Source organism: Anabrus simplex, chromosome 1, assembly GCF_040414725.1.
Source record: "Anabrus simplex isolate iqAnaSimp1 chromosome 1, ASM4041472v1, whole genome shotgun sequence".
In the NCBI taxonomy this organism is placed as follows: Eukaryota; Metazoa; Arthropoda; class Insecta; order Orthoptera; family Tettigoniidae; genus Anabrus; species Anabrus simplex.
In genome coordinates, this window is record NC_090265.1 from 747,669,388 (window position 1) to 747,692,859 (window position 23,472).

The 23,472-nt window shown below is 39.2% G+C and overlaps 1 protein-coding gene across 4 annotated transcripts in view; it reads left to right on the forward strand.

The window, feature by feature from the left end:
- Tmx3 (Thioredoxin-related transmembrane protein 3) overlaps positions 1–23,472 on the forward strand; it is a 527,179-nt gene that overhangs the window by 43,074 nt on the left and 460,633 nt on the right. For all 4 annotated transcript variants that reach the window (XM_067136163.2, XM_067136162.2, XM_067136165.2 and 1 more), the window contains one exon: positions 11,899–11,938. In XM_067136163.2, coding sequence (XP_066992264.1) covers positions 11,899–11,938 — 40 coding nt within the window. The remainder of the gene's footprint in view (positions 1–11,898; positions 11,939–23,472) is intronic.

Here is a 23,472-nt window from a genome sequence, read left to right on the forward strand (position 1 = left end):
AATCAAAGAATACATAAACAGGTTGAAATATACTTTTACATTCATATGTATAGAGGTTTTTATATTAAGTGAGGGAAGAAACACAAAATTCATGCATTATTCTAATAATTTGCACACGTCTTGTACATGGAATATAAATGATCAGTAAAGTACAGCAGGGCACGCTTATCACTCTCAACAGTATAAGTGTAGCTTCCAAAAGCTTTCCGCTGGCCTGTTAAACGTGGCTTCACGTGAACCCTAATGAGTAGCAGCTGCCTCTGTAGAGTGTCAAGATAGTGGCAGAGGTAGTCATTTTTTTGAAGGGCGGAAAAAAAGTCCATAATGTCGTACAATGTGGGCATGCAAAAGATATTGGATGACACGTTTGGTGTTTACCCGATGAGCCATCTAGTAGGGCTAGAGTAAAAGAGAACGTCAACAGCCAGATGGTGTCAGCCTGTAGCTGAAGCCGTTGTTATTGAAGCTGACCACAGCCAAACACCTGAATTTTCTGGAGAGCTATGGAGATAATGCTGAAACCGAGGTTTCGTTTGGTCTCCTTTCCACCAACGTTTTGAGTTTGCCTATTACGGTGTAGAAAACTGTATTGTAATTTTCTTCTGCTTTGAACGGTGTTCTCACAATTTTTCATGTTTAACTCTGCGAGCGCATGTGAGCTCTGATTGTTACCGCTATCTACGGCTATAATGGGAACTATTTATCCCCTTTCTCCTTGAAGCTGCTCCGGCCAATCAGCGCTTGGTGTCAGCCATCTTGATGTAGACACTCTCTGGCGCGAGAGAGAGGGAAGCGAAGCGAGCAGCCAGTTGCTGCTTGGCAATCATGGCTAAAAGTCGTTGGCGTTTTGTACTCAAAGCAATGCTTTGGGATAGCATCATGGACGGTGGATAGTAAATCATAAGGATGTGGGGATGTGCTCCACACCCTCATCATATTTTCTTTATTTTCTCAATTTGTAACCTCGTAGTGAGTGATTGTTTTTAAAATGCTGCGAAGGAAGATCTTCAACTGGTAAGGTGCACATGGCCGAGCCATGTATAAATCATACTACTGATTGAGCAAGCAACCAACCTGTAAGTCAACCTTTGTTATTTTGGTATTTTCATCAGCGGTGAACTGTTCGTGTGATTTCTTCGGAGGAATCTTATTAATTATCAAAGTTGTGCGTTTCGATTATAATGATGTGGACCTTTTCATTGTTGGGTAAAATTATTGTGCTCTTCCAAAACAAAGTATCGGGTTGAAAAGACCTTGTTAATTCAGAGTACCTAGTGTGTAACATTTCTCGTAATGGAATTTAAGTGTTCCTTGGGGTAATTTCCAAAGAAAAGCAGTGGTGTAAAATTTTTATTGTTATTATTATTATTATCATCACACCGTAATGATGTTACTGCTGCTCTGAAATTTATTTTGTTTTTTAAAAGTAGGGTAATACGTGTGAGATCCAGTAGGGATTACTTGTGCTATGCTGGTTTATTTTAATTTTATATCCTTTATTTTTTTGGGGGCTTTAAACGTGTTTTGCGTATGATTTTTGCCCTTCTGGCCTCCATTGTTTTGGTGCCATTGTTGGTCCTTCCATCGGGATTGGTTCTCCCAGGGTTTAACTATTGCTTTTGTTGCCGGGGTAATGGATGTTGATTTTGAAATGGAATGATGTTGGTGATGATTTTTATGTTGGGAGACTACCCTGTCTGATGTTAATTCAGTATTTTTGACTCCCCGTTGCGCATTTACTGTTTCTTGGGCACCCCAGTTGCTCTCTTTCCCTTTTCCTTCTATGTTTGTTGTGGAGGGTTTCTTTCCCTTGGTAAATTATTATGAAAAGCACTTAGCATCCCATGACTGGAACTCCCACTGTATTAATGGTTCCTCGGTTGCTGATGTGAAACGGATAGAGAGTAGGAACCTCTCAAGGAATAACGGTGAACCAAGAAGGTTGTATTTTCTAATTTTTAACAAATGGAATCCTCTGATAAATGATTTGGTGGTTGTTACTAAGTAAACAGGTTGAGGTGATTGTAATACTTCCTGCAGCCTATATCTTTCTTGCCGGCTGGTGTTTTGTGTTTTAATTTCTTAATTTTGGTCTTTTTCAAACTCAAGGTACCATTTAATTTACTTTCATTATTTTCTTACCGACCGGCGGTTTCAAATGATATTTCATGAATTTATCTTTGGGTGTTTCTTGAGTTTAATTGTGTATTTCCTGTGGTTTTAGTGAGGTCTGCTTCCCTCATTTTATCTAATTTAAATTAATCTCTTTGAATTTTAAAGGCCTCCTTATTTTAAACCTATGTCATCTGATTTTATTTAGTTTCTGGTACCTAATTTTTTTTCCCCTAATAATACTAACTACGAGGTTGTCATTTTATTTAATTTATTAATCTGAGTTTGATGAATTATATACCTTCTTTTTTTTTAAAAAAGAAAGTTTTGTCTTTATTTCCACGCAACATTTATTTCACACACTGTCGGTTGGTAGCTTGATCCACCTGTTTTTTTTCTACCACCTGGAGGTAAGTTTGCCTTTTACTATGTTCCTTTTGGTGTTTTCTGGGTGTGTAGTGTTTATCACGCTTCCGTTTGGTTCCTTTCAACTGGATCTTTGTCCTGTGTTGTGTTTTTACTGCCAATCAGTTTAGTTGGCACCGGGTAACCTAACTGGTGGGGCAATGCTTATGCCGTTTCTTTTATAAAATTTAATTTCAAGGCCACGCTGTGCATGTACCCGTTATTTTAGTTGATAAATTGACCAGCTTTGGGACACACCACTGTAAAATCCCCTAGTATTTCGCAATGGTAATAATAATGACTTGTGACTTCTGAAGAGGAATGCTGCAGGTCTTTTGAGTGACCTGCCCATCTATGAGGATGAATTCTGTTGATTAAGATGGCACACGAACCTGGGACCTGGTAACCATTTAACCCTGGAGCCAAACTTTGAAATGTTGAAATACATCATCAGAAGTATCCCTGAGTGACTCGAGACTTCAGCACAGTTGGTCCAGTTGTGTTTGAGCCTGCCCGGAACAAACCAACACCATTCCACCAAAGTCAATGCCATAAGAAATTTAAAAATGATAAAGTTATTTTAAAAATAGAGAAAAGTTATAATTAATGTAATGTAAAACTATATGAAAGAAAGTTTTATAATAACCAGTAATACTTGCCTGTTAAAAACTGAATTAAGAAAAATGTATTTCCTGCCATATTTTGCAAGTTTTGTTTATGTTTTGATATTTAAAAAAATATAGCATTTTGTAATATTTGTTGTTCTTTACAGAGCCATTTTCCATCTAATTCGTGGGGGGCATCTCAACAGCACTTATAAAATCATAGTGTCCACATTCTGGAAAGTCAGGGGGAAAAATGTTGGTCAGGGAAATAGACAAAAATCTGGAAAGTCAGGGAAATCTTCCCCAGTGATGGATTTGAGGGGATAATTTTAGGCTCTAGTCTGTTGTAACCCAGCCTATTGTAGCATTTCTTTTTTTCAGGGTTTTTTCAAAAGAAGTGCATAACAATTCTACAATTTTGGTTGTGCCCTTGTGTCATTTCTTTCAACTATTTTTATGTTATCCGTTTTATTTCAGTTCTAGGATGCTTTCTTGAAACTCATGACAATGGCTTACAAGCAGTGTACATTTAATAAACTTTGGCTAGACAGTAAAGTGTTTCCCGAACTGAGTGGTTGGTTGGACATATTGGTAAATGATGCAACTTCAGCATATTGTAAAAGTGTGTTATAAATAAATCAAACTTAGTAATATGGGCAATATTGGATTCCATGTTGCAAAACAATTTACAAAACAAGCACAAATTCATAGCATAACTTTGAGTCACTTCTCATGCTAAAGGACCTACTCATATAAAATACATGAAAGCTAAATCTTCCCAGCCAACAATGTCTTTCTTTGCAAAGAATACCTCTACTCCATCTCCACTTGAAGATACACAGCCAAGAGTTAGCACTACATCCACAGCTACAAAGGAATTGGTATTGGTATTGCCAGGAACAAGTCAAACGAGTTCAAAGACTTTCAGTGTGAATCGGCTGAAGCCATATAGGCTCTCCAGATTGTCACTGGAAAGATGTTTCTCAGCGTTTGTGATGAAACCTCTGCAGCATTCAAAACAATGTTCCCAGACAGCAAAATTGCCCAAAACGTTACTATGGGTAAGACTAAGGCTACCTATCATAAGTTATGAGTTCCATTATGGCCCGTATTGACAACTGATCACTATCAAATGGTAGAGAAGGGTCCACTTATTCAATACCTTAAGTTTGTATATTGTCTTATAAAACTGGGACTAGTTTTGACCCCATACATATTGGGTCATCTTCAGCCACGCTGCAGTTGGAAGACATATGTACACATATAACCAATAATAAATTAAACACTTTGGTATACCACAATTTACAGTCTTGATTTAAAACATTCATGAAGTTTAGTTTCAAGTTTGGATGTGCTGTTCGGACTTCAAATACACTGCAAATGTCGGGTTCATATCTCTCAAAACTGCCTCTTCACGGTATTGGTATGAGAGTATGAGAGTTGTTACTTGTAATAAGTTCAACCAGTCGCTCTCAAAACTACCTCTTCACGGTTAAGTTCAACCAGTCGCATTAGAAGAACAACCAACGTAGCAAAAGAACGTGATTGGATTCCATGTTGCAAAACAATTTACGAAATGAGCACAAATTCATAGCATGACTTTGAGTTAGTTTCATAACTTAAACAGCAGTATGTCTTTCAAGTCACCATCCATTTGTTTATATGAGGGCTTGCCTAGGAATGATGTAGTGATTCCACTTAACAGGTGTATCTTCAGCCTTATAAATGCCAGAAAACCACTCTTTCCTGCAAAATTCCTCCACCACCATCTCTACTCACTGATTGTCCAAATCTTTTCCAGTTTCTCTAGTTCTGAGCTCCTTACGTTCATATATCCTAAATTCATTGTCATCATCAATATATTAAACAAAAATCACAATTAGAAATATCAGATTCATTAAGGTGACACTCTGGAGATAAAAATATATTTTTACCCAATGCATGGATTTTCAGGAAACTTTGTGGGAATGTCACCTACATAAAAGTAGAGATATCAGATCCATTTCTTTCATATACAATTAATAGTTATTCCAAAATACATTTTTCTTTTGAAACTTTTAATTCCATTTTTTCATGATTTTAATTAATATGTTAATATAAATTTGTAATTAGGTAGATAATACTTCTCTTAAAAGCACTACTTATCTATTTTTCTGTACATAATTCATATAAGGAGATATATCCTACTAAAGTTTGTGTAATTTTTATGTTCAAAGATTTTGGACTTAGAAATCCCTACTACTTGAAAAAATTCCATATGCAGGTTTCTTAATATAGCTGTGGTACATATACCATACAAATTTTGTTATATTTGGCAGAATATTAAGGGAGAAAATGAAATTTAAATGTAAAATTACAATTGGCAAACAAAGCATTATGAAATGAAATGTCGTATGGCTTTTAGTGCCGGGATATCCCAGGATGGGTTCGGCTCGCCAGGTGCAGGTCTTTCTATTTGACTCCGTAGGCGACCTGCGCGTCATGATGAGGATGAAATGATGATGAAGACAACACATACACCCAGCCCCCGTGCCATTGGAATTAACCAATTAAGGTTAAAATCCCCGACCCGGCCGGGAATCGAACCCGGGACCCTCTGAACTGAAGGCCAGTACGCTGACCGTTCAGCCCACGAGTCGGACCGATAAATTGTTGAATTCAGCAGGATAACTTTGTGACAAGAAAAAATAAACTCAATCCATTCAATTTCAGTCATAAAAAATGACCAAATTATTGATTTTTATATCCGGAGTGTCGCCTTAAGTTACAAAGCAGTCTGTTTTTTTAAAGTTTATTTTTTCTGTAACTTGAAAAATTATATTTTCTTCCACAAAATCCTTCTGGGAGAATATCATTTAGGTGAAGAACTTTCTTTATATTATCAATTCCACACTTTACAAACATAATTTCAGCAGTTTTAATCATTGGTGGAAATATATTTTTTTCAGGAATTCTATGAGGTTAAACTAGATGCGCCATTTCATAAAGAGCTTCTGATGCTGTACTAGATATATTTATGTATGATTTCACAGGTCTTGATCCATTTTTAGGGAGTTTGCATTTCTTTGCACAAGTATCTACTGTATAGGCTTGTCCTGAATTTCTGGAAATGTCTCTTCAGAAATGAATGCCCCATACAGTTGTTTAGAATACTTTACTACAAATAAGGAGTGAACATTAATATTTGTCAGCTGTGAAACCAAAAGCAAGACAGATACGTAGTGTGCTTGTACTGAATGTTTGGTGTTTCAGCAATGTTAGTGCGTTGGTAGATGATATAATCTGTCTAAGTATCTAGTTCTGTTGTTTCATTTAACCTGTTTTAATTAAGATCTGCCCAAGGTCAGTTTAGAATTGTTGTGTTGTTATTACATAATATCGTGCTTGCTTGTTGATGTGTAATCATTGCAGTATTTCCGCATTTACTTTAACACCAGTTTTCATTTCTATTAGACCATAGTAGAATTTTAAAAAAAATCTTTCTACCGTACATACTTCCTTTTGTAGTCCTTTTGATATTTCAGCATTTAACAGCAGTTTTCATTTCATTTCTGTGTGTGTGTGCTGATAACAACAACAACAACAATTATAATCTGCATAGGTATTTACATATTTAGTGGAACTGTTTTTCTATAGTTTCAGTTAGACCTTTATTCCTGTTATTTTATAATTAGGACCGCCTACTGTAAGTAGAATTGTAGTGTAGTTATTATATCTTGCTTCCTTTAGCCCAGCTGGTGGCCTTGATCTTTAAAGCATCAAGTCTATATGGTTGGACACTGTGGTTAAGCAGTTCGAGTCCCTTTGGTCGAAAAAGATTTCACTATCAGAATGTTGGCCGGCAGGGTAGCGGAGGTGGTCGTATACAATTTATAATTACTAGATTGTGTGCCAAAAGTCTGGCCGGCAGGGTAGTGGAGGTGGTGATATACAATTTATAATCACTAGATTGTGCCCCAAAAGTCTGACTGACAGGGTAGCAGAGGTGGTAGTATACAATTTATAATCACTAGGTTGTCTACCAGAAGTCTGACCGGCAGGGTAGCGGAGGTGTTGGTATATAATTTATAATTACTAGATTGTATGCCAGCCAACGGCCGTAGCCATGTTGAACCACCGGATCCTGTGAGATCTCCAAAGTTAAGCAATATTGGGCATGGTCAAGATTTGGATGGGTTGCCACACACTGTAAACTCCAGCTCAGGCACATGTCTGCGAAGGTTCGGACCTGCCTTTTGGCAGAATACACCCTTACCTTAGATTGTGTGCGAGAAGTCTTTCCGGCAGGGTAGCGGAGGTGGTGGTATACTACTTATAATCACTAGATTGTGTGCCAAAATCTGTCCGGCAGGGTAGTGAAAGTGGTGATATACAATTTATAATCACTAGATTGTGTGCCAAAAGTCTGGCTGGCAGGGTAGTGGAGGTGATGGTATACAATTTAGAATCACTGGATTGCGTGCCAAAAGTCTGGCCGGCAGGGTAACGGAGGTGTCGGGTGTGGTCTGGATTCAGTTCCAAACCTCTCAACAGTGTTCATGTGGAGTGAGGGCATATGAAGCTGCTGATGGTGATTCATCTGTCGGATGGAGACGTTAACCCTCAAACAGACACCTTGGTGCTATTCGACAAGAGTAGGCTGTGTGCCGCTACTAGGTTTCACGCACTGCCTTCCTACTATCATATATCATGTCATTTATTTCACCTTATGAGGTTGACGTCAGGAAGGGCTTCATCTCGCTTCATACCAACAAGCATCGGACATCTTGCTTGCTTTGTTGTCGTGAAATCCTTGTGTAGTGTATAGTATTTCATTCTTCTGATGTACCGTATATGCTATGTCAGTGGAGATATCGGTGAGGAATCTGTAAGAGTCACTGCCAGTAGAACAGCAAAATGATGGTAAGGAACAAGGAAGTGTTACACAGCAAGGGGGGTAGTAAGAAGAAGGGGAAACATAGAGTTGAGGATAGGAAGAGGGAGGTGTATCAGGGTCGTGAGAGGGAGGGAAGGGATGAGGAAGTAGGTTCTGCAGGGGTAAGGGAAATTGATGGAGAAGAGTGGATCTGATAGGGTCAGCTGTAGTCATGGGCAACTCTATTTTTAGGCATGTGGCGAAAGTGTGTGGAGGACAGCAAACCATGGCAGAATGTTGTCTAGGAATGAGGTTTAGACAGATTTTTTGTCAGGTCAAGACTATCGAGCCGAGGATTGGGTGGCCATTACCAAGCCATGCTCAAATTCATGAGAAAGCTGCTGCCTTGTAGTTGTGATAGGGGACTGCGAAAGGCTAAGAAATGTTGTAGGGGGCTGCTGCCTCCTGTAGCTCTGTGATATTATGGAAAAAACCTGGCAGCCTTTGAGAGGTGTAGGAAATGATGCACAAATTCATGGGAAAGCTGCTGTCTTGTAGTTGTGACAGGGGACTGCGAAAGGTTAAGAAAGTCCTAGGGGGCTGCAGCAAACCTGGCCCAATCAACTCGAGAAGTGTGAGGGTCATTGGCAACACTGAGCTGTAAACACAAAAATAGCTTCCCTAAATGTTGGATCTGTGAACTATCTTGAGGCTCTAAAATGGTCCACACGGTACAGGAAACCAGCTAGAGACATCAGCGAGAGTTATAAAATCACTGTACAGTAATGGTAGTCCTAAGAACACCAGTGGTGCTGGAATCGTTACTAATAACTTATAACATGAACGCTCTTGAGAGGTTTGGAACTGAATCCAGACTTTTGGCACGCAATCTAGTGATTATAAATTGTATACCAACACCTCCCCTACCCTGCCGGCCAAACTTTCACCACGCAATCTAGTGATTATAAATTGTATCCCAACACCTCCGTTACCCTGCCGGCCAGACTTTTGGCACGCAATCCAGTGATTCTAAATTGTATACCATCACCTCCGCTACCCTGCCAGCCAGACTTTTGGCACACAATCTAGTGATTATAAATTGTATATCACCACTTTCACTACCCGTAAGTAATGAACTGGTCTCCTGTTGGTTTTGCATTATTTACGCTATCTATGATAGAAAATATGAATGTCAAAATACTGTACTGTAGTTGGGAATGTATGGATTTGGTTATGAAAGCACAGGAGAGGTTTAAGGGAGAGGAGGTTATCAGTCAGATACTAATTGGAGGGTGATTGGGGATTTAAATGAGACTATGGAGAGGGTATGTGGGAAATTGCAAGTGAAACTTGTAGATAATAATAGGTAGGAAAAAGGGTATCCCATGCAGATGGCCTTTACTTGAACCACAATGGTATGTGTAAGTTAGAGGGTTTGTTTAGAAGGGTTATAGGGAGTTACATTCAGAGAAACAGAGTGAACTAGCGAGTGACAATGAGAGTACAGGGAGCTGGAAGTCGAGTAAGGATGACATTAAGATGTAGAAGTGTTGTTAAGAAAGTTACAGAATTGATTTAATAGTTATATATTTATCAGGCATTGTAATAGGAGTTGAACCATGATTGAGAATGATATTATAGCTGTGGAAATTTTCTCAGAAAATTGGAGTGTTAATCGTAGGGACAGGATAGGGGTGAAAGAAGAAATTGTAAGCTACGATAAAGTTAAGGATGAGAAACGTGAAATTCTGGGTGTAAGGCTCATCTCTAAAGGTACCGGTAATAGACAACTTGATGTATTTTGGGGTGTACAAACTGGGAAAAAGTGGCACAGACGTAAAGGTACAATTATTGGATAGATAATCAATTGTGGGGAACGACACAGAAATAAATTTTATTGATCTGAACTTGCCAAATGTTAACTGGAAAGGGAATACAAATGATAGAGAGCACAACCAAACAAATGGCAAATAAGGTACGATGGAAAGGACAGCTGAATCAGAAAGTTCTTTTAGGGGAACCTGTATCCCATAGGAACTGCATCCCCAGGTGGCAGATAGGGAGACCCTACATTCAGTAGGGCTGGTTGAAGTATCCAATACAACCCGTGGATCAACAGCTAGCCGGCTTCCTAGGGGGCTTTAAAATGCTAGGACTCCTGGCTGAACATGACGTACAAGTTCGTGGCGCCCTCCATCAGTAATGCTGGAATTCAATATTGTGTTGGCCCACCCTTAGCCTTGATGACAGCTTCCACTCTCACAGGCATACGTTCAATTAGGTGCTGGAAGGTTGCTTGGTGAATGGCAGACCATTCTTCACGGAGCGCTGCACTGAGGAGAGGTAGCGATGTCGGTCGGTGAGGCTTGGCACGAAGTCGGCGTTCCAAAACATCCCAAAGGTGTTCTATAGGATTCAGGTCGGGACTCTGTGCAGGCCAGTCCATTACAGGGATGTTATTGTCGTGTAACCACTCTGCCACAGGCCGTACATTATGAACAGGTGCTCGATCATTTTGAAAGATACAATCGCCATCCCCGAAGTACTCTTCAAGAGTGGGAAGCAAGAAGGTGCTTAAAACATCAGTGTAGGCCTGTGCTGTGATAGTGCCATACAAAACAACCCACCATGAAAAGCACGACCACACCATAACACCAACACCTCCGAATTTTACTGTTGGCACTACACACGCTGGCAGATGAGGTTCACCGGGCATTCGCCATACCCACACCCTGCCATCGGATCGCCACATTGTGTGCCGTGATCCGTCACTCCACACAGCGTTTTTCGACTGTTCAATCGTCCAATTTTTACACTCCGTACACCAAGCGAGGCGTCGTTTGGCGTTGACCTGTGTGATGTGTGGCTTATGGGCAACCACTCGACCATGAAATCCAAGTTTTCTCACCTCCCGCCGAACTGTCATAGTACTTGGAGTGGATCCTGATGCAGTTTGGAATTCCTGTGTGATGCTCTGTATAGATGGCTGTCCGCCTCCGTAGCGTAACGGTTAGTGTTATTAATTAGCTGCCGTCCTCGGGGCCCGGTTTCGATTCCCGGTACTGCCAGAAATTTAAGAATGACAGGAGGGCTGGTATGTGGTTGAAATGGTACATGCAGCTCACCTCCATTGGGAGTGTCCCTGAACAGAGCTGCACCACCTCGGGATGAGGACAAGTTTACTTTACTTTATAGATGGCTGCCTATTACATTTGACGACCCTCTTCAACTGTTGGCGGTCTCTGTCAGTGAACAGATGAGGTCCGCCTGTATGCTTTCGTGCTGTACGTGTCCCTTCACGTTTCCGCTTCACTATCACATCAGGAACAGTGGACCTAGGAATGTATAGGAGTATGGAAATCTCGCGTACAGACTTCTGACACAAGTGACACCCAATCACCTGACAACGTTCGAAGTCCGTGAGTTCCGCGGGGCGCCCCATTCTGCTCTCTCACGATGTTGAATGACTACTGAGGTCGCTGCTATGGAGTACCTGGCAGTAGGTGGCAGCACAATACACCTAAGATGAAAAACGTGTCCGGATATAGCATTTTCTTTAGTGTGCATAGGCAAGCTTAAAGTGTGGCTTACCGAGCTCGATAGCTGCAGTCGCTTAAGTGCGGCCAGTATCCAGTATTCTAGAGATAGTAAGTTCGAACCCCACTGTCGGCAGCCCTGAAAATGGTTTTCAGTGGTTTCCCATTTTCACACCAGGCAAATGCTGGGGCTGTACCTAAATTAAGGCCACAGCCGCTTCCTTCCCACTCCTAGCCCTTCCCTGTCCCATCGTCGCCGTAAGACCTACATGTGTCGGTGCGACGTAAAGCAACTAGCCAAAAACAAAAAAACAAAAAAAAACAAGTGTGGCTTTGCTCAAAAATAAATTATCAATCGCTATTGAGGTGTCTTTTCTCCTTGCAGATTTCTTGACATCAAGAAAGATGGGCAGTGGCTCATTATGGTAAGTCGTTTGTTTTTATCCTCATGATCATTCTCATTTTATTAGAAATCATCCCAATAATTTGGTGTAATTATAAATATTGAAAACTAACTCATACTCTCCATTAGTATCGTAAGAGGCTGCTACACAAGAAATGGTGTAAGGGAGACAAAAGTGGTGATAATTGAGTGTGAAGTGGATTATTACTTGAAATAGCTCTCATATTTGGGACTCCTTTATAGGAGCTGTACCTCCAGCCTTCGGCTTTTATATCATTAATAAGTTGCCAGAAGATGTCGCCAATTACAAGTATTGGAAGAATTCAAGGTCTTGCAGCTTTTTCAAACATCAAATTGTTAACAGCATCTTGGAGAGGTGTGGCCTGCTGCCACACTGGGATGAAATGCTAGTAATTTCATGATTGAGAAATATTCAGATATTTACATATATACATCATCATTATAGACCGTTATGTCTTTCAGCGTTCAGTCTGCAAGCCTCTGTGAATTTGCTAAATGTGGCCACAATCCTCTATTTGCAACTAGTGCTGTGGCCTCATTAAGTTCTATACCTCTCATGTTTAAATCGTTAGACACTGAGTCTAACCATCGTCATCTTGGTCTTCCTCTACTTCTCTTACCCTCCATAAGAGTGCATTATTGTCCTAGGTAACCTGTCCTCCTCCATTCGCCCCACTTGACCCTACCACCAAAGCTGGTTAATGCATACAGCTACATCCATCAAGTTCATTCCTAACTTAGACTTTATAGCCTCATTCTGAGTACCCTCCTGCCATTGTTCCCACCTGTTTATACCAGCAATCATTCTCGCTACTTCCATGTCTGTTACTTCTAACATATGAATAAGATATCATGAGTCCACCCAGCTTTCGCTCCCATAAAGCAAAGTTGGTCTGAAAACAGACCAATGTATAGTTTCGTTCGGGAGCTGATTTCCTTCTTACAGAATACTGTTGATCGCAACTGTGAGCTCACTGCATTAGCTTTACTGCACCTTGATTCAATCTCACTTACTATATTACCATCCTGGGAGAACACTTATCCTAAATACTTGAAATTATCTACCTGTTCCAGCTTTTTATCACCAATCTGACATTCAGTTCTGTTGAATTTCTTACCTACTGACATTAATTTAGTCTCCGAAAGGCTAATTTTCATACCATACTCATTGCGCCTATTTTCAAGTTCAAGCTTTTGCCACAATCTGCCATTAATACCAAGTCGTCAGCATAGGCTAGACTGCTTACATTTCCACCTAACTGAATCCCTCCTTGCCACTTTATATCTTTCAGCAGATGATCCATGTAAGCTACGAACAACAAAGACGAAAGATTACAACCTTGTCTAACTCCTGTAAGTACCGTTTACCAAGTACTCATTCTACCATCAGTTCTCACTGTAGCCCAATTGTCAGCATAAATGCCTTTGATTGATTTTAATAATCTACCTTTGATCCCATAGTCCCTTGGTACCCTGTCATATGCTTTCTCTAGATCTACAAAACTGTCTATTCCTCTCGTATCATTTTTCAATTACCTGGCTCATACTGAAGATCTGATCCTGACAGCCCCTCTCTGGTCTGAAACCACACTGGTTTTCATCCAACTTCCTCTCAACGACTGATCGCGCCCTCCCTTCCAAGATGCCAGTGAATACTTTGTCTGGTATACTAATCAATGAGATAGTTGTTGCAATCCTTCCTGTTCCTTTGCTTATAGATAGGTGCAATTACTGCTTTTGTCCAATCAGAAGGTTCCTTACCAACACTCCATGCTAATCTTATTACTCTATGAAGCCATTTCATCCGTGCCTTCCTACTATACTTACCATTTCAAGTCTTATTCTGGCTCTCACATCCTCTTCCGCCCCTCCTTCTCTTGTCACTCCCAAGTAGGTAAATGTTTTAATCTCTTCTCCTGCCACAAACAATATTTCATCAATTTTTGCATTTACTCTCATTTCCTTGGTCTTAACAACATTTATATTGAGTCTTGCAGCCTCTGTTTCCTTCTGTAATCCTTCTAACTTGTGTTTGATATCACTAATTCTTGAAGACAAAAGGCAAATAGATGAAATAAGACGAATAACATCTGCAAATTCTAAATCTTCCAGTCTTTCCCCCATTCCCCATTGTATTCCTCTTTTCCTTCCACCCAACATATTTCTCATAACATTATCGAGCACCACTAAAAAGATTGTTGGTGAAAGAACGCATCCCTGGCGAACTCCACTTGTGACATTCACATAATTTGAGAATTTTCCCTCATGTACTACCTTACATCTATACCCTTCATACATTGCCTTCATGAGATTCAAGATCTTATCCGGCACTCCATATTTCACCAAGGTCTTCCACATTACGGTCCTATTTACTGAATCAAACGCTCTTTCGAAGTCTATGAATGTCAAGTACAGCGTGGCCTGCCATTTATTACTTGGCTCTAGAATTATTATTAGCGTTTTTATTAGATCAACGCAGCTGTGTTGTCTACAGAAACCAGCTTATTCTTTTCGAAGACGCTGCTCAATTGAGTCCTTTACTCTGTTCAGAATTATTTTAGAGAGAATTTTATTTGGTATGCTCAGTAGTGTTATTCCTCTCCAATTCTTACACACTGTGGTGTCACCTTTTTGGGGGAGTTTCATGATCAAGCCCTCTTTCCATTCAGCTGGAATTTTCTCTTCTTTCCATATTTTCCCCAGTAATGGTAGCAGCAAATTAATGGTGGCCTCCTTATCCACTTTTAGTGTTTCTGGATCTATATTTTTTCAAAATGGCGCCCGGTAATGACGACGTAGTGTTTTATTCTCCGAGTAAATTAACCGTAAAATGTGACGAAAAGTGCGGAAAATGTCGAAGATTAGTGAAAAATGGAATGTTGTGTGATTCATGTGATCGATGGTGGCATTATAAGTGCGGAAATTGCCCTAGAGACGTAAAAACTGATGAAAATGTTGACTGGATTTGTGAGCAGTGTGTTCGGAATGTTGTTGTTGGGGACGGCGTTGACGAAGCACCGAAAACAGTCGATGAGGAATATAAAAGTGCATTAGAAATTATAAACATTCTAAAAAAGGACAATGAGACTCTTAAAGTTGAAAATCAAGAGTTAAAAGAAAGACTGCGATCGCTAGAATTTGGGACTGACCATTCTTCGAGTGATATACCGGTACAAGTAACAAACTCGAGCACGTGGTGTCAAGTAGTTCGTGGATGGCCGGCTAAGAAGAAATTACAACTGAATTTCCGGAAATAAACATCAGAAATAGGTTTTCTGCCCTAAATAATTTAATTCTGGAAGAAAGTGATCGCGCGCGTGGAACCAAATCATCGCGATCCGCTGCCGTTGCCGTGCCGAGTTTAAAATTATGGCCTAGAATTCAGATTCAAGACCCAGTTAGGCCTAAATCAGCGAAGGTAGCTGTGTTTGGTGATAGCCAAGGAAGGGGAATTGCGGGAGTGATTAACGACGAGAATATAGCAGCAACCGGAGAAATATATCCAGGAGCTTCTATCAGCAGTGTTCTGGAAAACGTAGAAGCAGCAACTAGGAACATCAGGAGCGGCGATGCAGTGCTTATCATCGGTGGGACGAACGACGTAGCTCACGACGACGCCAAGAACGTAAGATCACAACTTAAACATACACTATGGAAGCTGACCCACACTAACATTTTTGTAGTGAACGTGCCCCACAGGCATGATTTGAGTAGACTCTCGTGTGTGAACATTGAAAGTGGACAAGGTCAATACAGATATTGTAAACATTTGTAAACATTTTCGGAATACTCAGGTTATTGAATGCAGCAGTTTTGAGAGATACTGTTATACAAAACATGGCCTCCATCTAAACAATTCAGGTAAACGAAAGATAGCAAATATTGTTCTAGATTTTATTAATCTTAAGATATGTACTGTAAAACAGGCAACTCCCTTGAGTTATAATACTGACCAGGAAACCTAGTAGAAAGAGCCAGCTGTACTTCAAGCTGGCACAGTCAACTAGAAAAAGAAACTCAGGATAGTAAGGAATTTCAAGTTACCCAATTGCAACAGTCAAGTTTTAGGGAGAAAGGGGGTCTGAGATTGCTCTTGGTAAACTGTCAAAGTGTAGTAAATAAACAATTAAAATTCGGTACATTGATGGAATCTTATGAGACTGATGTGGTGATAGGAGAGGAATCGTGGTTGAAAGAAGGGGTGGGTAATAGAGAAGTATTTCCAGAAGGGTACACAGTCTATCGTAGAGACCGAGGAGATAAAAAGGGAGGGGGGGGTGTTTATTCTGTTGATGAAACTTACTGTTCACATGAATGGTTTACCGATGAAAGGGATGAAATATTAGGGATAAAATTAGTTTGTGATAATATGAAGGAGGTGGGAATTATAGGAGCATACAGGCCTGGAAGAGAGGAAAGAGACATGGAAATCTTTGAGAAAATAATAGATTATACTCGTAAAAGCAATAATAATGATATGGTAATAATTGGGGGAGATCTAAATTTGCCTGAAGTTGAATGGAATGGAGCTGCAAGTGAAGCCCATGAACAGAAACTGGCAAATAAGTTAATTTGGGAGGGAGGATTTACACAAGTAGTACAAGAACCGACTCGTCTCAATAACTTACTAGATGTATTCTTGGTTAAACCATGGGAAATTGTTGATAAAACTGAGGTAATTGAAGGAATGGGAGACCATAAGGCTGTAATAATGGATGTAGGACTCGTACCAAAAAGGCTTAATAAGAGGGTTACACAAGACAAGAAATTGTACAGAAAAACTAAAGTTGATGAATTTGGGACTTACCTTAAATCACAATTCAGTTGTTGGATAAGTGAAGGGAGTAACGTGGATACACTTTGGGCTAAATTTAAAGGAATCATTTGGGAAGGAGAGAGGAGATTTGTACCTGTTAAGAAGGGTAAAATGACCTCAGACCCTGTTTATTATACAAGGGAAATAAGAAAATTAAAAAGAAAATGTAGAATAGTAAACAGGAAAATCAAAGAGGGTAGGGAGAATAGAGAAACTAGAAAACAGCTAATGAGGGAACTGAATAGAGCGAAAAAGGAAGCAAAAAGAGAATTATATGAATGGCATACTTCAAGAGGGTAATGACCACAAAGGGAAATGGAAAAAGCTGTATTCATATATTAGGAATCAAAAAGGAAAAGGAATCCAAATTCCTACAATGGTGGGAGAAGGGGGGAACACTATTTAACAGATACTGAGAGAGCAAACCTATTTAGTAGGGAATTTAGAGATTCAGTAGATGATTGTCAAGAGTTGGAAACCGAAACAGAAGATAGAGAGGGAGAGAGACAGAGGGAAACAAGAAGCTTCTCATTCACAAACGAAGATATTTTCAGAGAAATCCAACTGCTTCAGCAAGGAAAAGCAGCAGGAAGTGAGCAAATTACTGGGGAGGTATTAAAGACAATGGTGTGGTACATAGTGCCTTATTTAAAATTTCTCTTTGACTATGTCATAAATAATAGTGTAATACCAAAAGAATGGAAGGAATCTATAATAATACCAATTTTAAAAGGAAACCAGAGAACTACAGACCAATCAGCCTGACCTGTATAGTTTGTAAAATACTGGAGAGTTTAATGTCGAAGTACATCAGAGGGATATGTGATGATAAAAATTGGTTCATGAGGAGCCAGTATGTATTTAGAAAGAAATTTTCTTGTGAGGCACATCTGGTGGGATTTCAGCAGGGCATATCAGATCAGTTGGATTCGGGGGGTCAGTTAGATTGCATAGCCATAGATCTTTCCAAAGCTTTTGATAGAGTGGAACATGGAATATGATTAAAGAAATTGGAGGGAATAGGATTGGACGTAAGGGTTACACGTTGGATAAATACATTTCTAAATTCAAGGGTTCAGAAAGTCAAAGTAGGAAATAATGTATCCCAGGAAGAGAAAGTTTGGAGGGGAATTGCACTGGGTAGTATAATCGGTCCGTTACTTTTCTTAATATACGCAAATGATTTAGGGAACAATATAACATCAAAAATAAGATTGTATGCAGATGACATAATTGTTTATAGGGAAATAAATACCATTGAGGATTGTTCAGAATTACAAAGGGACCTTGAGAGTATCCAACAATGGGTTGAAGAGAATAACATGAAGGTTAATGGAGGCAAATCAACTGTTGCAACATTTACAAACAGGAGTTTTAAAACTGAATTTGAATATACTTTGGATGGGGTAGTTATCCTCAAAAGATGGCAAGTACAAATACTTAGGTGTGAGATTTGAAAGTAATTTGCACTGGAAGGGTTATATTGATGACATTGTTGGGAAAGCATACAGATCGTTACATGTCATAATGAGGCTACTTAAAGGATGCAACAAAGAATTAAAAGAAAAAGTTATTTAAGTATGGTTTGTCCATTATTGGAATATGCAAACAGTGTTTGGGATCCTCACCAAGAATACCTAATAAAAGAAATAGATAGTGTGCAGAGGAAAGCAGCAAGGTTTGTAACAGGGGATTTCAGGAGAAAGAGTAGTGTATCAAATGTTAAAGGAATTTGGGTGGGAAACTTTAAGTAAGAGAAGGGAGAAAACTAGACTTATAGGATTATATAGAGCCTATACAGGAGAAGAAGCATGGGGAGATATCCGTGAGAGGCTTCAGTTGGAAAATAATTATATCGGCAGGAGTGACCACAAATATAAAATTAGAAGGAATTTTAGCAGAAGCGATTGGGGTAAATTTTCATTCATTGGGAAGGGTGTGAAGGAGTGGAACAGTTTACCAGGGGTAGTGTTTGATCCTTTTCCAAAATCTGTACAGATATTCAAGAAGAGAATAAACAGCAACAGAGAAAATAAATGAAGTGTTAGAGGGCATTCGACCAGTGCAGGTTATTGAAAATAAAGAAGTGTGTGAATAAATTAATTCCATCCCCTGGTCTAAGGAGTTTGGACAGCCAAAGTAGGGGACTGCCTGTAGGGGTGAAGTACAGTGGGGACTTCGAGGGCCCTGGGACCGCTACGGTAGCTGTGAAGGCCCTTCAGGAACTCTGAAAAGTGGTGGCAAAAGGGGCTCTGGTTAAGACGCAGCACGTCGTTATGCTACTTAGGATCCAGAACGGGTAAAAAAATAGTAAATAAATAAATGCAGTGAAAATATTAATCTTATACCAGTTGTATAGTATCATTTGAAGTAATTCCAGATACTGTATATCAGTTGACTATATTTGTAAGTAGTACAGGAGATATTATAAGTAGAATTTTGTAAACAATATAAATTTATTAAGGATGAACTGTGTGTTTAATAGTAAACATTGTTAGTGTAAATTGTATAATATTGTATTATAGGAAAATTTTCTTCTCTTGTTAATTTAATATTTAGTGCTTGACAATAATGTATTTTAGTGCACCATTTGCCACCGAGGTACACACATCATTTGCAAATAAAGAGATTTTGATTTGATTTAATCTATACCTGCTGCTTTACCATTCTTTAATTGTTTCAATGCTAATCTAACTTCATGCCTTGTTGGGGATCTAGCTTTGTTATTGAGTCTTCACTATCTAAGCATTCATTTACTCCTTGAATTTCCTGCTCATTTCCATCATCTTTGTTTAAAATTTCTAAAAAATACTCTTGCCATCTTCTCAATTTTTCTTCTTGTGATAACAGCATATTTCCTTGCTTATCCGTCACTGGTTTACTCTTCCTATAACCTCCTCTTGACAACTTCCTTGTAATAGTAAAGAGTTGTTTCATATTATCCTTCTTCTCAGCTTCCTCTGCAATTTGTGCCTGCTGGTCAATCCATTTTCTTTTATCGCTTCTCACACTCTTTTTAACCATTTTGTCAATTTCCGAATATTTCCTTTGGGCTTCTGACTTGTGCTGTCTTGTTCTGCTTTGGTTTACTATAGCTTTTGCCTCTTCGTTTTTCAATTAAGTCTCATGTTTCTTCAGACATCCAGTCTTTCTGTTGATAGCTCCTATAACCAATTACTTTTTCACACGTTTGTATGTAAGTGTTATTAACATTTTCCCAAATTCTTTCCACACTCAACTCTTCCTCTTTTTTGAGATTTGAAAGGTCTTCAAACTTATTTTTCAACTCCAGACTAAATTCTTTCCTCTTCTTTTCACTGTTTAACCTTTGTATGTTGAACCTCTTTTTTCTTGTTCCAAACTTTTTCGATGCAGCCTTCATTTTCAATTTGAACTCAGCTACTACTAGATGATAATCACTGCCAACATCAGCTCCTGTTCTATTCCTCACATCTGTCAATGATCTAAATTTCTTGCTAATAGCTACATGGTCGATCTGAGTTTCTATTTTGTGATCCGGCGATACCCATGTAACCTTATGACAGCTTTTGTGGGGAAAGATTGTCCCTCCAATCACCATTTCCTGGCTGGCACACAAATTTACAAATCTCTCTCCATTATCATTTATTTCATCTAATCCATGTTTCCCTATCACATGCTCTAGTCCCTCATTATTTGATCCAATCTTCGCATTCATATCATCCATAATAATAGAAATATCTCTTTTATTTATATTCTTCATAGTTTCATTCAACTGTTGATAAAATTGATTCTTCATGTTGGCATCAGGTACTTCTGTTGGTGCGTAACAAACTATTATTGTTACATTTCGAATTTTACCTTGAAATCTAGCTGTCATCATTCTGTCTGAAATGGGACTCCATTCAATTAAACTGTTCTTGGATGTCCTATTTAGCAACATACCCACTCCATTTCTCTGTTCAGCATCCTCCCCAGACTGTCCAGAATAAATAAATGTATTCCCATTTTGCGTCATGATCTCCCCAAAATCGCACCACCTCACTTCACTTAAACCAAGAATTCCTAAGCCATAATTTTGCATTTCTTTCTCAACCTGCTTTAGTTTACCTTCTTCCGTCGAAGTTCTAACATTCCAACAGCCAATTCTCATTTTCCGTTTTGGGCCAAAGTTCGTCATCAAGGTATCCATCCAGTTTCCTTTCACTTCACTTTCTTTAATAAGTGGATTTAAGATGTGCGAGTTATTAGCCCACAGCACCCGAGCTTGGTGGTGGGGCTGCCACCTGAGCCTCCAAGCCTACCGTTTTCTGTAGGGGTTGTCTCCCTTAGTCTTTGAAGATCCCTCTTCACCACAAGGCAGTAGTTTCCCCCCTTTCTTCAACTCCAGGGGAAAAGGGTTGCCTCGTCTGTCAGATTTGCCGTTCCAAAGGTCTCCTTCTCCGCCGCATCTGCCATTGAGGACTTCACCAGAGCCCCGTTAGCCGTCACTTTTCAGGGTTCCTGAAGAGCCTTCACAGCTACTGTAGTGGTCCTGGGGCATACACAGTCCCTGCTGTACATCACCCCTACAGGCAATCCCCTACTTCATGCCGTTGTCCACCTCCCACGACGTGGACGAGGAGTTGGACTTATGGGAGGCATCAGATATAATAGCAAACATTTTTCTGAACAACTTCGAAAACATCTTTTTATGGGCCAGCATTCTAAAGGAATCTTACACTGGAGCAGATACGTGGGTGGCGTCATATGCATATATGATAATGACATCAGTAATGCACACTTAATTCTTTACATAAGTCCAGCAGTTTCACAATGGAGCCAGAAACTAACAAGTAAGTAAACTATTTAGACATCACAATCAACAGGAATAATGACAAAGTATACAGAAAGCCCACTCAGACGTCTCAAGCTATTGACGATTCACAACTACTTTTTATTTTCCATCTTGTCGATACACTAAATGTTTTAACGTTGATACTTTGTCAATATATGAATGTTTCATCTAAATAGTGTTATGTGGCTGAAGATGTTGATAATATATGAAACATGTACCACTTTTAACTAATAAGTTGCCTTAAGCAATTTAGTGTATAGACAAGGTGGAAAATAAAAAATACTTAGTTGTGAATCTGTTTAAGTGCGATACGGACCATGAAGCTGATTTTATGTAATCGCTATTGGCGAGTCGAACCACTCATACACACACAAAATAGCAGGACTGAATACAATGATATACAGAGCTATTTCCATACCAATGAGCACAACGGATTTCAATGAAGAGATACAAATTATTAAACAAATAGCGAAAGAAAACAACCACCCTCCAGGCACAGTAGATAAACTATTAAATAAACACAAGAAAAATCACCGGGAAATCACCACACATGACAAAGGAAAATACGTGATTCTCAACTACGTTAACTATAACACATACAAAGTAGCTAATATTTTCAAGAAACAAGGTTTAAAAGTAGTCTTTAGAACGAACAACACACTACAGAGACACATCAGCAAGTGCAACCTAAACAAGAAAGACCCTTTCTCACAGTCAGGAGTATATGAACTCAAGTGCCAAGAACTGAACTGCAATGCCACATATATAGGTCAAATGAAACGTAATTTCCACACGAGATATAAAGAACACAAAAACGCGATCAGATAATTTCGGCATTCAGCCTTCGGGGGGTACACATACGATTGTTCGCACCATTTCACTGATATCAACACTGATCTAAAAAATTTACACATTGGAAATAAAAGTAAATCTTTGAATATAAAGGAAGCAATAGAAATTTACATTGCAAAAAATGCTTATGTAACTAACCTAAATGACCATACACACTAAAAAATCCCCCCCCCCCCTCTTTGCTCTACTCACATAACATCTCAACAACACTCTCATTAAATTAGCTTTTATCATAATAATAACATTTCATAGTTAGTCTCTATTTCAATTCCTTTATTCACCTAAAATAATTTTCAATCATCCATATTACATAAAAGTACATTTTAACATGAAGTAGGTCAATAACCTTCTCTCCCCTCTCCAATATTGATAGAAGGTTCCCCAGCACTCCACTCGCTCCACCCTACTTCCCCCTCCACTCTCCACGGTACAGTATACTCGATTTTATCATCCAATTGACACGCCCCCAAACATTGGTGAGAACAAAATGGCATCCGGCTAGTAATGCCATGGGGTGACATATCACGACAAACAAACAAAATAAAATGCCACGAGAACACAGAGAAATGGCATACTCAAAATAAATGTGGAAGAATGAATATTGAGCAGAAAGGACCAATTTCCCAAAAACCCAAAAGAGGTGGGATCAACAAGGATTCCAGAACAAGCATCTACAAAAAAATGTAACACCCTTTTCTTTTTAAAAAGAAATACTACTATAATTAAATCAATTAACTATACATAACTTTGACATCTTTAGCAATAATAAAATAGTAAAATAAAATGATTTTTTTAGGTAGAAGAAAAGCTAGAAATATAAGTAAATAAATAAACCTTAATTCACATTAATAAAAGAGCCTCCGTGGCTCAGACGGCGGTGCGTAGGCCTCTCACCACTGGATACCGTGGTTCAAATCGCGGTCACTCCATGTGAGATATGTGCTGGACAAAGCGGAGGCGGGACAGGTTTTTCTCCGAGTACTCCGGTTTTCCCTGTCATCTTTCATTCCAGCAACACACTCCATTATCATTTCATATAATTTATCGGTCA